The 17,177-nt window shown below is 41.5% G+C and overlaps 1 protein-coding gene across 4 annotated transcripts in view; it reads right to left on the reverse strand.

Annotated features, from left to right (window-relative positions):
- The window catches only part of LOC138650175 (disintegrin and metalloproteinase domain-containing protein 10-like), a 196,252-nt gene that overhangs the window by 2,966 nt on the left and 176,109 nt on the right, over positions 1 to 17,177 (reverse strand). For all 4 annotated transcript variants that reach the window (XM_069740618.1, XM_069740619.1, XM_069740617.1 and 1 more), the window contains 2 exons: positions 14,552 to 14,651; positions 10,600 to 10,817 (listed from right to left, as the gene is read on the reverse strand). In XM_069740618.1, the coding sequence (XP_069596719.1) occupies positions 10,600 to 10,817; positions 14,552 to 14,651 (318 nt within the window). The remainder of the gene's footprint in view (positions 1 to 10,599; positions 10,818 to 14,551; positions 14,652 to 17,177) is intronic.

Below are 17,177 nucleotides of genomic sequence, written 5' to 3' on the forward strand. Positions count from 1 at the left end.
GGCAGCAACTATTGGGAAATTTTGAGAAAAACAGGTATCTTTCAATAAGGGCTCTCAAAAAATTGACACCAAAGATAAATAAGGTATGGTCTGAGAATAACTCTCAATTCAGAAAATACTTCTTTAAGGGCTGTCACTTTAGACATGGGTATACATTTAACAAAATTGTCTAAAGGAAAAAAAAACAATCAACATGAAAGCTTTGCTTTTTGAACAGGCCTTAACCCCTTCACCAGTCAAGCCAGTTTTCACCTTTATGACCAAGCCAAATTTTTCAATTCTGAACAGTGTCAATTTAAAAGGTTATAACTCTGGAATGCATCAACATATCCCATTGATTCAGAGACTGTTTTTTTCGCAACATACTGTATTTCATAATAATGGTAAAAATGTTCTGACTTGACTTGTGTTTGTGTGGGAAGATTTGGAAATTTAGAAATTTTCTAATTTTAATTGTTATGCCCTTAAACCAGAGTTATGTCATACAAAATAGTTAATAAATTACAAGTACCATATATCTACTTAACAGCAGCACGATTTTCAAAAAATTATGCTTTTGTTAGGAAGTTAGAAGGGTTAAAATTTGAACAGCAATTTCTATTTTTTTCAACAAAACTTACAAAACCATTTTTTTCGGGACCACATCACATTTTAGGTGACTTTGAGGGCCCTATGTGACAGAAAATATCCAAAAGTGACACCATTCTAAAAATTGAACTCCTCAAGGTGCTCAAAATCACATCTAAGAAATTTATTAAACCTTCGGGAGCTTCACAGTAACTAAAGCAATGTGGAAGGAAAAAATGAAAATGTGACTTTTTTCCATAAAAATGTTACTTTAGCCCAAATTTTTTTAACAGGAATTTTTTTTAACAGGAAAAAAGGCAGCATACAATTTGTTGAGCAATTTCTCCAGAGTATGCAAATACCCCATAGGTGTTGGAAAACCACTGTTTGGGCACACGACAGGGCTTGGAAGGGAAGGAGCAACATTTGAATTTTCAAGCACAAAATTGTCTGGAATAGATAGCGGATGCCATGTCGCATTTGCAGAGCCCCTGATGTGCTCAAACAATAGAAATTCCCCCATAAGTCACCTGATTTTTAAACTAGACCCCTCAAGGAATTTATATGGTATAGGTGTGTGGTGAGAACCTTGAATCCCCAGGTACTTCACAGAATTTTATAATATTTAGCCGAGAAAATAAAAAATCATTTTTGCCCATAAAATGTTGTTTTAGCCCCAAATTTTGTATTTTCACACAGGTAACAGGGGAAGATGCACTGTACACTTAGTTGTGCAATTTCACCTGAGTACGTCGATACCCCATATGTGGAGGGAAAATACTGTTTGGGCACATGGCAGGGCTTGGAACGGAAGAAGCACCATTTAACTAAAAAAATCAAAATTGTCTGGAATCATTAGCGGATGCTAGGTTGCATCTGAAGAGCTCCTGATGTGCCTAAAGAGTGGAAACCCATTTTGGAAACTAAACCCCTCAAGGAACTTATCTAGAAGTGTGGTAAATAGAAATTGGCGAACCTGGACAGTAAGGTTCGGGGTTGGCACCTAACACCTACTGTTCAGGCATGGACCTCAAACAAGGACTTCTCCAGGAAGTTCAGGTTCAGCACCCCAAACATCGAGTGTTATGTGCATGACAACATGAGAAACACTTGTGGCTCTGATTGGTGGTAAGGTCATTACATGACAGCATCAGCCAGCAGCTGTGACTGGCAGTAAAAAGTTTACTGTCGGTCATACACGTCGTCTGTATTGACATCAAGCTCACGGAATAGTAATGGAGAGGTGTCTATTAGACGCAGATCCTATAGTTATATAGTAACTAAACACACAGAATAAAGTCCTTTATTTCAAATAGAAATGCATACCATTTTACCTTTTTATTTAAAAATAAAAACAAAAAATATATATTCACCATATGTCCATTCCATTGAAGCCCTCATCCACTTTAAAAATAGAAAATACTAAACAACAATAATACTCACCTAATGCCTATTACATTGAAGCCCTGGTCTCCTGTAAAAATAACAAAAAATGAAAAAAACTATATCCCTTACCTGTCCAAAGTGAACATGTCCCACGCTGTAATCCATGTACATGGAGCCAAGATGCGACTGTCCAGACTGAAACCACGGGAGAGTAAACTTCTACGAGCGCAGCCTCAGTGACTAGCGGTGACGTTGTCAAGGTTACCGCTCGTCCCTGAGGCTGCATTCTCAGCTCACTTCACTGTGAGCTGGAACAATGAACTGCAGTGACCTCAGTGAAATCACCGCTAGCACAGTGAGAAAAAGTCCCATGCTGCAGTGCTGAGCTAATTGAGTTCACCACAGTTCACCATAAAAAATTCTCACAGTGAACTGTAGGGAAAATTTTAAATAACATTTGCGATTACATTTATCTTGCCCTTTATGCTAAGCACTTACAGTTCATTGGGGTTTCCATTTAAATCTCCGCGTGACGTGATTTAGATGAAACTCCTAAATGATCCAGTCACTAAAATGAGGCAGCAGAGTTACTCTGGACTTCATATGGCCTGTGTCCAGCATTGTTCTTCTTTTCAGAAGTGCACAAAACTGTGGTTAACTGTGCTTTTATTCACGCCAAAAAAGATGGACACCACCGGACCACATGCCAGATGACATCCCATATGTCTCATTCTTGGAGAATCTTCCGCCGGGAGTTCTGTCTGAATCACGCATTTCAGAGATTTACACTTAAAACCCAGTGTTAGCGCTCAATGTAGAGAGCAGGATAAATGGGAGCCGAGCCTTACTGCGATGTTTGCGAAGTGGAATGAACACATTAACAGCAGGTGAAGAATTGGTTTTCTATATTTTTTATGCCATTCCTCATATGGTATAAGTGATTAGTCAACTTTTTTGTTCGGGTCGCAGTGATACCAGATTCATATTGCTTTTTTATGTTTGGCTGCTGTCACACACTAAGGCTACGTTCACACTAGCGTTATGCTAGTTTGCGTCGGGGTTTGCGTCGGGCGATGCAGCGGCGACGCATGCGTCATGCGCCCCTATATTTAACATGGGGGACGCATGCGTTTTTGTTTGTTGCGTTGTGCGACGGATGCGTCTTTTTTGCCGCAACAAGTTGCATTTTTCTTGCGTCCAAATTTCGGCAAAAAACTACGCATGCGTCGCAAAACGCAGCGTTTTGCGCGCGTTTTGGTGCGTTTTTGCGTGCGTTGTGTGCTGCGTCGCCGACGCAGCGGCACACAACGCTAATGTGAACGTAGACTTAAAGACACTTTTTATTGTAAAAAAAGTAACGTCACAGTGTCATGTCAGGACTTTATTTTGTGGGACGAGTTTTTATTGGTACCTTATCATTTTTTAATCGCTTTCTGTTTTGATTTTTGGAAGGCAGAATTAACTAAAAACATCAATTCAGGTGATAAAATTGATAAGGCAGCTTACATTTTTACTCTTTTACAGAATAAAAAATAATTTTAAAGAAAAAATAATTATTTTTGCATTATTGTATTCTGAGAGCTATAGCATTTTTATTTTTTCAATGATGGAGCTGTTTGGTGGCTTGTTTTTTGTAGGACAAGATGACATTTTCAGCTATACCATTTTTATTTGTATTCGTCTTTTTGATTGTGTTTTATTCTACTTTTTGTTTGGTGGTATGACGAGAAAACATAGTTTTTGCCTCATTTTTTATTTATTTTCTTACGGTTTTCACTAAAAGGGTTAACTAGTGTGACAGTCTTATGGTTGGGTTGCTTGCTGGACGTGGTGATACCAAACATGTACGGTATATTTTTTGTTTCTTTTTTCTACATAAAAATACAAATTTATGGGTATAAAATATACATATATATACATATACATACTGTACATATATATATATATATATATATATATATATATATATATATATGTAGTCCAACTATTCAACTAAATCACAAAGGAGAGTAGGAGAGTATACTAACAACACCACCAAACAGAAAACTACCCCTAAAACATGAATCTTTATTAATAACCACAGGTAATACCAACAATCAAGAAAATAGATTAAAAACATCCCACCAGGGATTCTCAGCCCAGCAATCAGGGTAACGGACCATATAGGGAAGAATATACCAAAAGAAAAATGAAAAAATGAAAAAGTGATAAAAAATGAAAAATATGAAAAAATAATATACAATGTATAATATACCTTCCCAGTCCCTAATAGGCCCTGAAGTCTGATAACCTTCCTGTCAGCAAAGGTTGGCACCCTAATTTGCGATGTGGCGCCCCCGCTCAACGGCAGCTGTCCCTTCAATCCCTAGGCAATCCCTCCGTCTATCACAATCACAGGTACAAGAACAATTGATTGTAGATCAAATTAGATCTACATCTATTGCATAACCACAGTCAGCACTACTATATGGCTCTAATCCAATCTCAATCTTATAATTCTAACCTCCTGCTCCAGTGAAACCTAGTCTCTGACATTGGTATTAATTAGAGCTTTATTGCATATGACGTATAGTCAGACTATGGAGCCGGAAGATCAGTGGCTATACTAAGTCTAAGCTGCCCTTCTGGGTATCACAAGAAAAAATCAATCAATTATGCACTCCAGATCCAAATAGTTATTGGACCAAAAAATCATTCTCATCTTTCTCAAAGAAAACAATATTCTCCTGTTTATAGTGTGCATCTCAGATACCTCATATTATAAAGTGCTGAGTGTGCAAATAAAGTGTAGAATCATAGCTCATAGATTTGGTCACTTAGCTTATCACTTCCCAACAAGTCCCTTCAAACAGCTGTGACGATACACCAGCTCTCACTGTCCCGACGCGTTTCTCCCCCATGCATCCTTCCCTGAGGGTTCATCGGGGACTTAGAAATAACTCCAATTGTCCTTAATAGGATGGCGAGCTTCAGACAGGAACCATTCTCCTATCTGCACAGATTCTGGCAGTTGAAGTGTACCTACAATAAAAATTACAGACCTCTCCATTCTTTGTAGGTGGGAAAATGTGTAAAATTAGCAGTGTATCAAATAATTATTTTGGCCACTGTATATATATTTTTTATTATTATTTTGTGATTTTTGTAAAAATATTTTGAAAATGTTTTTTTTGTTTTTTTTTTACTTAGGGTGGTTTCACATTTGCGTTTTTTTTTTGCGTTTTTGCGGTAAAAAACGCAAAAAAACCGCATGCGTTTGTTTCTCCTATACTTAACATTAAAAACGCATGCGTTTTTTTGCATGCGTTTTGACGCGTTTTTGCAACGCATGCGTTTTTTTACAGCATGCGTTTTGTTGCAGAAATGCAACATGTAGTAATTTTAGCGGCGTTTAGCGGCGTTTTTTTGCCACGAAAAAAACGCATGCGTTTTTTCGCGGTAAAAAACCCCATTGATGTCTATGTAAACGCATGCGTTTTTAAGCACATGCGTTTGCATGCGTTTTCAAACGCATGCGTTTTTATAGAAAAACACAAGAATACACACTTATAAGCTATCCCCCAACCCTAACCCTATAACACAAACTCTAACACAAACTCTAACACAAACCCTAACCCTAACCCTAGGGATCCTAACCCTAACACAAACCCTAACCCTAACCCTAAAACACAAACTCTAACACAAACTGTAACACAAACTGTAACACAAACTGTAACACAAACTAACACAAACTGTAACACAAACTAACACAAACTCTAACACAAACCCTAACACAAACCCTAACTCTAACCCTAGGGATCCTAACCCTAACACAAACCCTAACCCTAACCCTAACCCTAGCCCTAAACCTAACCCTAGGGATCTTAACCCTAACCCTAACACAAACCCTAACCTTAACCCTAAAACACAAACTCTAACACAAACTCTAACACAAACTCTAACACAAACCCTAACCCTAACCCTAGGGATCCTAACCCTAACCCTAACACAAACCCTAACCCTAAAACACAAACTCTAACACAAACTCTAACCCTAACCCTAACCCTAACCTTAACCCTAGGGATCCTAACCCTAACACAAACACTAACCCTAACCCTAACACACAAACTGTAACACAAACTGTAACACAAACTGTAACACAAACTGTAACACAAACTGTAACACAAACTGTAACACAAACCCTAACCCAAACTGTAACCCTAGCCCTAACCCTAACCCTAGCCCTAACCCTAACCCTAGGGATCCGAACCCTAACCCTAGGGTTAGGATGCCTTAGGGTTAGTGTTGTGAATTCTGTTGTCGGGCTCCCTCCTGTGGTCATGAATGACACTTCGGCTGGTTCTGTCCATGGACTTTCTCTGGTGGCTGTGGGTGTTTCTGAGTTTCCTTCCACAGGTGACGAGGTTAATTCGTTAGCTGGCTGCTCTATTTAACTCCTCTTAGATCTTTGCTCCATGCCACCTGTCAATGTTCCAGTATTGGTCTAGTTCACTCCTGGATCGTTCTTGTGACCTGTCTTCCCAGCAGAAGCTAAGTGACTGCTTGTTTTTCTCTGGTTTGCTATTTTTCTGTCCAGCTTGCTATTTTGATTGTTGTCTTGCTTGCTGGAAGCTCTGGGATGCAGAGGGAGCGCCTCCGCACCGTGAGTCGGTGCTGAGGGTCTTTTGCGCCCTCTGCGTGGTCTTTTTGTAGGTTTTTGTGCTGACCGCAAAGCTACCTTTCCTATCCTCAGTCTGTTCAGTAAGTCGGGCCTCACTTTGCTTAATCTATTTCATCTCTGTGTTTGTATTTTCATCTTTACTCGCAGTCATTATATGTGGGGGGCTGCCTTTTCCTTTGGGGAATTTCTCTGAGGCAAGGTAGGCTTTATTTTTCTATCTTTAGGGCTAGCTAGTTCCTTAGGCTGTGCCGAGTTGCATAGGGAGCGTTAGGAGCAATCCACGGCTATTTCTAGTGTGGTTGATAGGATTAGGGATTGCGGTCAGCAGAGTTCCCACGTCCCAGAGCTCGTCCTATATTATCAGTAACTATCAGGTCATTCCGTGTGCTCTTAACCACCAGGTCCATTATTGTCCTGACCACCAGGTCATAACAGGTTAGGGTTAGGGTTACGGTTACAGTTAGGGTTTTTGTTAGGGTTAGGAACCCTAGGGTTAGAGTTTGTGTTTTAGGGTTAGGGTTAGAGTTTGTGTTAGGGTTAGGGTTAGGATCCCTAGGGTTAGGGTTAGGGTTTGTGTTAGGGTTAGGGTTAGAGTTTGTGTTAGGGTTAGGATCCCTAGGGTTAGGGTTAGGGTTTGTGTTAGGGTTAGGGTTAGGATCCCTAGGGTTAGGGTTAGGGTTTGTGTTAGGGTTAGGATCCCTAGGGTTAGGGTTAGGGTTTGTGTTAGGGTTAGGGTTAGAGTTTGTGTTAGGTTTAGGGTTTGTGTTAGGGTTAGGGTTAGGATCCCTAGGGTTAGGGTTTGTGTTAGGGCTAGAGTTTGTGTTAGGGTTAGGATCCCTAGGGTTAGGGTTAGGGTTTGTGTTAGGGTTAGGATCCCTAGGGTTAGGGTTAGTGTTAGGATCCTTAGGGTTAGGGTTTGTGTTAGGGTTAGAGTTAGTGTTAGGGTTAGGGTTTTTGTTAGGGTTAGGGTTAGGATCCCTAGGGTTAGGGTTAGGGTTAGGGTTCGTGTTACGGTTAGGGTTATGATCCCTAGGGTTAGGGTTAGGGTTAGGGTTTGTGTTAGGGTTAGGATCCCTAGGGTTAGGGTTAGGATTTGTGTTAGGGTTTGTGCTAGAGTTTGGGTTAGAGTTTGGGTTAGAGTTTGGGTTAGAGTTTGGGTTAGAGTTTGGGTTAGAGTTTGTTTTACAGTTTGGGTTAGAGTTTGGGTTAGGGTTAGAGTTTGTGTTAGGGTTAGGGTTTGTTTTAGGGTTAGGGTTAGGATCCCTAGGGTTAGGGTTAGGGTTTGTGTTAGGGTTAGGGTTAGGGTTTGTGTTAGGGTTAGGGTTAGGATCCCTAGGGTTAGGGTTAGGGTTTGTGTTAGGGTTAGGGTTAGGATCCCTAGGGTTAGGGTTTGTGTTAGGGTTAGGATCCCTAGGGTTAGGGTTAGGGTTTGTGTTAGGGTTAGGATCCCTAGGGTTAGGGTTAGTGTTAGGGTTAGGATCCCTAGGGTTAGGGTTAGGGTTTGTGTTAGGGTTAGAGTTTGTGTTAGGGTTAGGGTTTTTGTTAGGGTTAGGATCCCTAGGGTTATGGTTAGGGTTAGGGTTCGTGTTACGGTTAGGGTTATGATCCCTAGGGTTAGGGTTAGGGTTTGTGTTAGGGTTAGGATCCCTAGGGTTAGGGTTAGGGTTAGGGTTTGTGTTAGGGTTAGGGTTAGAGTTTGTGTTAGGGTTAGGATCCCTAGGGTTAGGGTTAGGGTTTGGGTTAGGGTTAGGATTTGTGTTAGGGTTTGTGCTAGAGTTTGTGTTAGAGTTTGGGTTAGAGTTTGGGTTAGAGTTTGGGTTAGAGTTTGTTTTACAGTTTGGGTTAGAGTTTGGGTTAGGGTTAGAGTTTGTGTTAGGGTTAGGGTTTGTGTTAGGGTGAGGGTTAGGATCCCTAGGGATAGGGTTAGGGTTTGTGTTAGGGTTAGGGTTTGTGTTAGGGTTAGGGTTAGGATCCCTAGGGTTAGGGTTAGGGTTTGTGTTAGGGTTAGGATCCCTCTGATTACTTTTAGAAAGTATTGCACTGAACGAGCATGGGAGCATGGTTTAAGGGGTTTTCCATAGCCTGGTGACCCAAAAGTCGTCATGATGACCACGGGTCACCATAGCAACAATCAAGCTCTCATGATTATGTTGCAGTGGTGCTGATCAGAGCTGAGCTCGCTCCCTCTCCCTGCCTTCTAAACACTGCGATTGATATCGATCACAGCATATAAGGGGTGAAAATGACAGGAGCAGTGCGGGTGCTGTTTCTGACAGTGAGAGACGGGTGTCAGCTAAGATTTTAGCTGAACAACCAGCAGTGATCACGCGCACAGTTTTTGTGGCACAAAATCACCAGGAGGTATCCAAACATCCCAGGTCAGGAAGTCCTTCCCAACCAGGCCATATGGATACATCCAAGGTCTTGAAGGTGTTAATTGTGCAAACTTGATGATGAATGAATTCTCACAAATCTTCACCCTGGACTAAGACATCATAGTAATGAGAATTAAAGCTATTTTTCACTACAGTACTCACACAATCCCCTTTTAATCATTATACTTGCCCAAATAAAATCAGTGGTGGCACCATTCCAGTGCTGTCGGCACTGGCTCTCCCAAGGATTGCCTGACATTGTTATGCTATATGATTCCTGTAGTCAATCAGCAGCAGTTTCACTGTTCTCTCCTTCAGAAAAGCTATTGCTGACACTGCTGCAATGGCACCTGCGCCTGAGTGAGTATAGGTGTTACTATTTTACTGGGGGAAAAAACTATTGAGAAGGGGTTGTCGAATATTGTACAACTTTTTAAAGGACTCTTAACTAATTATTATTCATCACTGTCCATTCAGAAACATCAACATTTTTCAAACTAAACTTATTGGACTGCAGTTCTAGAAGTCCTGACTCAAGAAGGGATGGTAAAAAACAAAGAGCTGGATAAAAAAAAAAAGTTCACATTATGTAAAGACTAAATTTCAGTGAAAGCTCTTATGGTAAGTGGGGTCCTTTCTCTCTCTCTTACGCCTATAAAGTGTACGTTGTTATGGTAAGAGGGGTCAGTTCTTTTTCTCTCGCCTGGCAAGTGGAAACTCTTGTCGTCGCAGGGATCCTCTCTCTCTCTTACACCTAACAGGATAATTTCTTATGGTCAAGACTGGCATAATTTCTTTCGCTTGTAAGCTCTTATATTAAGTAGAGTTCTTTATCTCTCTTACGCCTATAAATTGTAAGCGCTTATGGTAAGATGGGTCCTTTCTCTTTCTCTCGCCTGGAGAGTGAAAGCTCTTATGGTGAGATGGGCCTATTCACGCTCTCTCTCTTTCACCTGGAGAGTGTAAACTCTTATGTTCAGCGGGTTCCTGTCTTTCTCTCTCTCCATCTTTCTTACGACTATAAAGTGTAAGCTCTTATAGTGAGAGGGGTCTTCCAATTCTCTCTCTCTTTTGCCTATAAAGCGTAAGCTCTTATGGTCAGTGGGTTCCTTTCTCTCTTGCCTGTTAAAAGTAAATCGCTATGGTCAATGGGGTCCTCTCTCGCCCATAGAGTGTAAACTCTTATGCATTCATTCTCTTTCATGCTCTCTCCTCTCCCTCATATGTACTTTGCAAGTAATTACAAGCTTTCCTTGACTGAGGTTCAAGCTAAATTATTAGTTGCAAATTGAATTTTTGGGGAACATTTGGCAAAGTCGGTAAATTCAAATTTCAAAAGATCGGCTCATCTCCAGTCAACAGCTATCTCTCCTGATTCCTCCATACATAGAAATGCTCAGAGGCTGAGCGCTTTTGTTTTCTCAATGAAAGAGCTGCTGCCAGACTCCAGTAGGGGCTTAACTTCTGGAGAACAAAAGGATGAAAGGATCACTCCTTGGTAATCTGTCATGAATAATGATTGATCCTTATATTCCTACATATGAAGATGTGTAGGTTTAAATTAGCTAATGTACCCATTATGTAATCATATATCACAAAATATGTAATTACCTTCATCCAGGCTGCAGGGTCAAACTCTATTAAATTTAAGAATGAATTTTTCAGTCTGGCAATGGGTCCATCTGCATCAACAAGCCGGCAGACATGAAATTTATCACAGTAGCCTTGTCTCTTCTCACATGGTGCACCAGCAGGTAGAAATATCAAAGTCATATTAAATAGATGTCCCAGCTCATAAGACTTTGTACTTCTACAGGAATGCACATCGCCTGTAAATCAGTCAACAGAATATTATTAGAATACAATAACCAGATATTAAAGTGTTTATATTTTGCTGATCTATTCACATGATTGGCCATTAATATCAGACAGATCAATGGGGGTCAAACACCAGTCCTTCTTTACTGATCACCTGTTTATTGCTTCTACAGCAGACAGTAGTACCCAGTGTACACAGCTGAAAAAGCATGACTTCAGCTGATGTCTAAGAACGCCGTTTGTGCTCGAAACGCGTCTAGCGACTACATGGTAGCTTCCATCCAAATGATGTAATTTTTCGCTTGTCAGCAGTGATAAGTTTTCCATCCATGCTGTCTGTCAGTTTCCAAATCTGTTAACGAACAACTTTTTGGGAGCACCAACCACAACCTCAACCTTCCAGACACTACTCAGACAGGTGTACTGTTTTCTTTCACCATAAATCTCCTGTTTAAGAAGAGCCGAGTAGTTGTGAATAGGGTTTAAGTCAGGTGTAGAAGGATTGGCCATATCATGGCCTGCTCTGGCTAGCCAAGCAGTGGAGTACTTGATGCATGCTATGGAGCATTGTACTGTATACAAATCACAGTTTCCTTGAAAAATGCAGACTTTTTCTTATACCACTGCTTGAAGAAAGTCTTCTGACAACTGACAGTAGGATTGGAAGTTAATTTTGAGTCCATCTTTAAACTGTAAAGGTTCAACTGGCTCATCTTTAATAATATCAGCCAATACCAGTACCCCACCTCCACTTTGCTGTCGTCTGAGATGAAGTGGAAGTATGTGCCCATTACTGAGTCAGCCACGGACACATCCATCTGGTCCTTGAAGGGTCACTCTCATCTCATCAGTCCATGAAGCCTTTGGCCTAGTCTTGACATTTCAACATACGTTTTTCATTTGGAGGTGGTCGGGTTTTAGCCTTCCTTAACTTGGCCATGTGTCTGAGCACTGAACACCTTGTACATTCGGGCACACCTGGGAGGTTACAGTTCTGAAATATGGCAGCACTGGAGGATAATGGGTTCCTGGTCGCTTCACATTTGATTCTCAAATTTTTGGCAACTAAGGTGCATATTTTTTCTCAAAAGGTTTTTTAACACCCTTTTGACTATTTTCAACAAAACTTTGATAATTCTGGGGTCACACACTAATAAGGTGCATCCCTGTGTAAGAGTTTTACCAATTTTTTACTTTTCAGAGTCAGGTATGTCTCTTTTTTAAGCACATTTTCCCTGAGTAAAACAGCTAATAATTCTGAACACTTTGATAAAAGGTGTTGTATCCTTAGGCCAAATCCTTCTTCATTATACCTACATACATCACCTGATCTTCTTCAAACCAATAGGCATTGAAGTTTATACAGCTTTGACTTGGAGAATATGCATCAAAATTACAAGGAAAAAATATTCACTTGAATAATAATTGTGCAGATAGTGTATTTAAAGGGAACCTGTCAGGTCCTCTGTGCCCCAAAACCACCAGACCAGCAGTTGCCTTTGCATATATAGAAACACAGCGTAACAGTCCCTGTGTTACATTACATACATACAGTTGGGAAAAAAAAGTATTTAGTTGGCCACCAATTGTGCAAGTTCTCCCACTTAAAAAGATGAGAGAGGCCTGTAATTGACATCATAAGTAGACCACAACTATGAAAGTCAAAATGAGAAAACAAATCCAGAAAATCACCCTGTCTTTTTTTGCAAGATTTATTTTGAAAATTAAGGTGGAAAATAAGTATTTGGTCATTAACAAAAGTTCATCTCAATATTTTGTTAAATATCCTTTGTTGGCAATGACAGAGGTCAAACGTTTTCTGTAAGGCTTCACTAGGTTGGCAAACACTGTTGGTGGTATATTGGGCCATTCCTCCATGCAGATCTCCTCTAGAACAGTGATGCTTTGGGCCTGTCGCTGAGCAACATGGACTTTCAACTACCTCCAAAAGTTTTCTATGGGGTTGAGATCTGGAGACTGGCTAGGCCACTCCAGGACCATCAAATGCTTCTTACAAAGCCACTCCTTCATTGCCCTGGTGGTGTGCTTGGGATCATTATCATGCTGAAAGACCCATCCACGTTTCATCTTCAATGCCCTTGCTGATGGAAGGAGGTTTGCACTCAAAATCTCACGATACATGGTCCCATTCATTCTCTCATGTACAAGGATCAGTCATCCTGGTCCTTTTGCAGAGAAACAAAGCATGATGTTGCCACCCCCAAGCTTCACAGTATGGTGTTCTTTGAATGCAACTCAGCATTCTGTCTCCTCCAAACACGATGAGTTTTGTTTCTACCAAACAGTTCTACTTTGATTTCATCAGACCATACGACATTCTCCCAATACTCTTCTGGATAATCGAAACGCTCTCTAGCAAACTTCAGACGGGCCTGAACATGTACTGGCTTTAGCAGGATTCACGTCTGGCACTGCAGGATCTGAGTCCCTGGTGGCATAGTGTGTTACTGATGGTAGCCTTTCTTATGGTGGTCCCAGCTCTATGCATGTCATTCCCTATGTCCCCCCCCCGTGTGGTTCTGCAACTTTTGCTCACTGTTCTTGTGATCATTTTGACCCCACGGGGTGAGATCTTGCGTGGAGCACTAGATCAAGGGAGATTATCAGTGGTCTGTTATGTCTTCCATTTTCTTACTATTGCTCCCACAGTTGATTTCATCACACTAAGCTGCTTGCCTATTGCAGATTCAGTCTTCCCAGCCTGGTACAGGGCTACAATTTTGTTTCTGGTGTCCTTCAACAGCTCTTTGGTCTTCACCATAGTGGAATTTGGAGTGTGACTGTTTGAGGTTGTGGACAGGTGTCTTTTATACTGATAACAAGTTCAAACAGGTGCCCTTACTACAGGTAATGAGTGGAGGACAGAGGAGCCTCTTAAAGAAGAAGTTTCAAGCCTGTGAGAGCCAGAAATCTTGCATGTTTTTAGGTGACCAAATACTTACTTTCCACCATAATTTGCAAAATAAATCTTGCCAAATCAAACAAGGTGATGTTCTGGATTTGTTTCCTCATTTTGACTCTCATAGTTGTGGTCTACCTATGATGTCAATTACAGGCCTCTCTCGTCTTTTTAAGTGGGAGAACTTGCACAATTGGTGGCTGACTAAATACTTTTTTTCCCCACTGTAAGCAGATCTTTAGAAAAAGTATGTCTAAAGTCTGTTTAAGATATGTAAATGAGGGTTTTGACTAGTTGAAGGGGCATTAGTATCCCCAGAGTAGACGGGCCATAAATCAGGCTATCACTCCCCTGTGTCGTGATAACATAACTTACAAGCACCGGTGACATCGCATACGCTATACTTACCTTGAGCATGTGCACGGCTTCTTCCCTGCTCATCATTGATCCTCTGAAGCCGGGTATATGTGTCCTGGCTTCAGAGAAACATACTGCACATGATTGAAAGTCTCTGCACTTCCGATCATACACACTAAGGTTGCTACTGTCTTTTGACTGGACCAGAAAAAATGGCACTATTTCCTTCTCTAATGGAGAGCCAAGAAAATCAGAGCCAAAAAGAAAAGAAGCCATCCAAGAATTTCTGTCCATTCATTACAAAAGTGTGGTTCTAAAAACTTCCGAAAGGTCTAAATATTTTCAAATTAATAATTATTATTTTCATCCGGTTGACAAAGGAAAATCACAATTTTGAGAACATTCCAAAATTTGATTCGATTTATATTGGCCCAAGCAGATCCATTCTTGAAACATATTTGTTCTTACCTGGTCTTTGACAGCAGAGATGGCATTTTATATACAGTGATTGGGTATCACAATCACATTGCTCTAAACCATATTTCTTGCACACTGATTGGCGGCACATCTGAAAAGAAAAAGAAAAATGTGCTATAATGCGCAACACAGTTCTTGCTTTTTGAATCCTAATTTAATTTGAAAACTATTACAATTCAGCCATGATTTGCTTGTGGTCATAAAAGATTTTATCTGTGGACAGCGACAAATTTTTAGTCTATGCAGAATATATAGTTTGAGATTAAAAAATATTGCAGATATTCATCTTCAGTAGAATCATCAGCACTTATACATTGTGGGAGAATGAGCTGTTTGACTTGGGACATATGGCAAGCATAATCAAAATTATATTATTGAGGCTAACAGGCAGATTATTTCTACAAAAAAAGACAAAGAGATCATACAAAATAATATATATAGTTTACATAGCACCATCTGCCATCTCCACCATAGTTACAGCTAAGTCTGGCAAGCCCAGCTTTTTTTTTTTGCAGGCAATGACTGTCTGAAAATAGCCACAGTCAAGTAATTACCGTATATACTCGAGTATAAGCCGACCCGAGTATAAGCCGACCCCCCCTAATTTTGCCACAAAAAACTGGGAAAACTTATTGACTCGAGTATAAGCCTAGGGTGGAAATGCAGCATTTACCGGTGAATTTCAAAAATAAAAATAGATAATTATTTACCCATAGCTGTGCCATATAGTGCTCTGCACCGTTCATATTGCCCCATATCTGTGCCCCATATATGCTCTGCACCGTTCATTTTTGCCCAATATCTGTGCCCCATACAGTGCTCTGCACCGTTCATATTGCCCCATAGATGCTGCACAGATGCCCCATAGTGCTCTGCACCGTTCATATTGCCCTATAGATGCTGCACAGATGCCCCATATATTGCTCTTCACAGTTCATATTGCCCCATAGATGCTGCACAGATGCCCCATATATTGCTCTTCACCGTTCATATTGCCCCATAGATGCTGCACAGATGCCCCATATATTGCTCTGCAGCGTTCATTGTGCCCCATAGATGCTGCACAGATGCCCCATATAGTGCTCTGCAGTGTTCATTGTGCCCCATAGATGCTGCACAGATGCCCCATACAGTGCTCTGCATCGTTCATTGTGCCCCATAGATGCCCCATATAGTGCTCTGCAGCGTTCATTGTGCCCCATAGATGCTGCACAGATGCCCCATACAGTGCTCTGCAGCGTTCATTGTGCCCCATAGATGCCCCATATAGTGCTCTGCAGCGTTCATTGTGCCCCATAGATGCTGCACATAAATCTGTGCCATGGCCGCTGCTGCTGCAATAAAAAAAAAAAACACATACTCACCTCTCTTGATTGCAGCTCCCGGCGTCTCGTTCCGGCGTCTCCCCGCTCTGACTGATCAGGCAGAGGGCGCCGCGCACACTATATGCGTCATCGCGCCCTCTGACTTGAACAGTCAGAGCGCAGACGCCGGGAAGATGGAGCGACGCCCGGCGGCTGGAACGTGGACAGGTAAATATAACATACTCACCTAGTCCTAGCGATCCTCGCGCTGTCCCTGCCTTCCTCCCCGTCTTCTGTGCTGCAGCCTCTTCCTGTCAGCGGTCACCGGCACCGCTGATTAGAGAAATGAATAGGCGGCTCCACCCCTATGGGAGGTGGAGTCGCCTATTCATTTCTGTAATGAGCGGTGCCGGTGACCGCTGAAGAGGGGAAGAAGCTGCAGCACAGAAGACGGGGAAGAAGGCAGGGACAGCGCGAGGATCGCTGGGACTAGGTAAGTATACCTCAGCGCCCTCACCCCCTCACCCGCCGACCCCACCGTTACCGTGACTCGAGTATAAGCCGAGAGAGGCACTTTCAGCCCAAAAATTTGGGCTGAAAATCTCGGCTTATACTCGAGTATATACGGTAGTTGGGCAGTACTGTAAACACAAACATTTTTTGTCCCAATTCATAAAGTTTTTTATGCCGGTCTTGATGAGAGGGAGTTCGAGGCGCCTGATTCTTTAAGAGGTGCACATATTTAAATGAATAAGGTGAGGTAGAAAAATATTGGGAATTGAGAGTCCTCAGGTATAAAAGTGGTCTGCAATCTGTATGAGTCTCACCACAAATCTTACTCCAATCAAGGTCTGGGTAAGATTTATTCCCCTGTTAGGCTGCCGTCTGTTATGTTTGCTAATGACAGGTGTTATGAAGGCAATCCAGAAACACAGTGTGCTTAGCGATCAGAGCGCACACAGTGATCTGACAAATACCCAAAAATACAAGAACGAGCTCTGAGACGTGGAAACTCTGTAGACTGCACACCTGATCCTATCCTAAACACAACTAAAAGCGGCTGTGGATTGCGCCTAACAACTACCTAGGCAACTCGGCACAGCCTAAGAAACTAGCTAGCCTGAAGATAGAAAAATAGGCCTGACTTGCCCCCAGAGAAATTCCCCAAAGGAAAAGGCAGCCCCCCACATATAATGACTGTGAGTAAGATGAAAAGACAAAACGTAGGGATGAAATAGATTCAGCAAAGTGGGGCCCGATATTCTAGGACAGAGCGAGGACAGTAAAGCGAACTTTGCAGTCTACAAAAAACC

The sequence above is a fragment of the Ranitomeya imitator genome, chromosome 1 (genome assembly GCF_032444005.1).
Source record: "Ranitomeya imitator isolate aRanImi1 chromosome 1, aRanImi1.pri, whole genome shotgun sequence".
In the NCBI taxonomy this organism is placed as follows: Eukaryota; Metazoa; Chordata; class Amphibia; order Anura; family Dendrobatidae; genus Ranitomeya; species Ranitomeya imitator.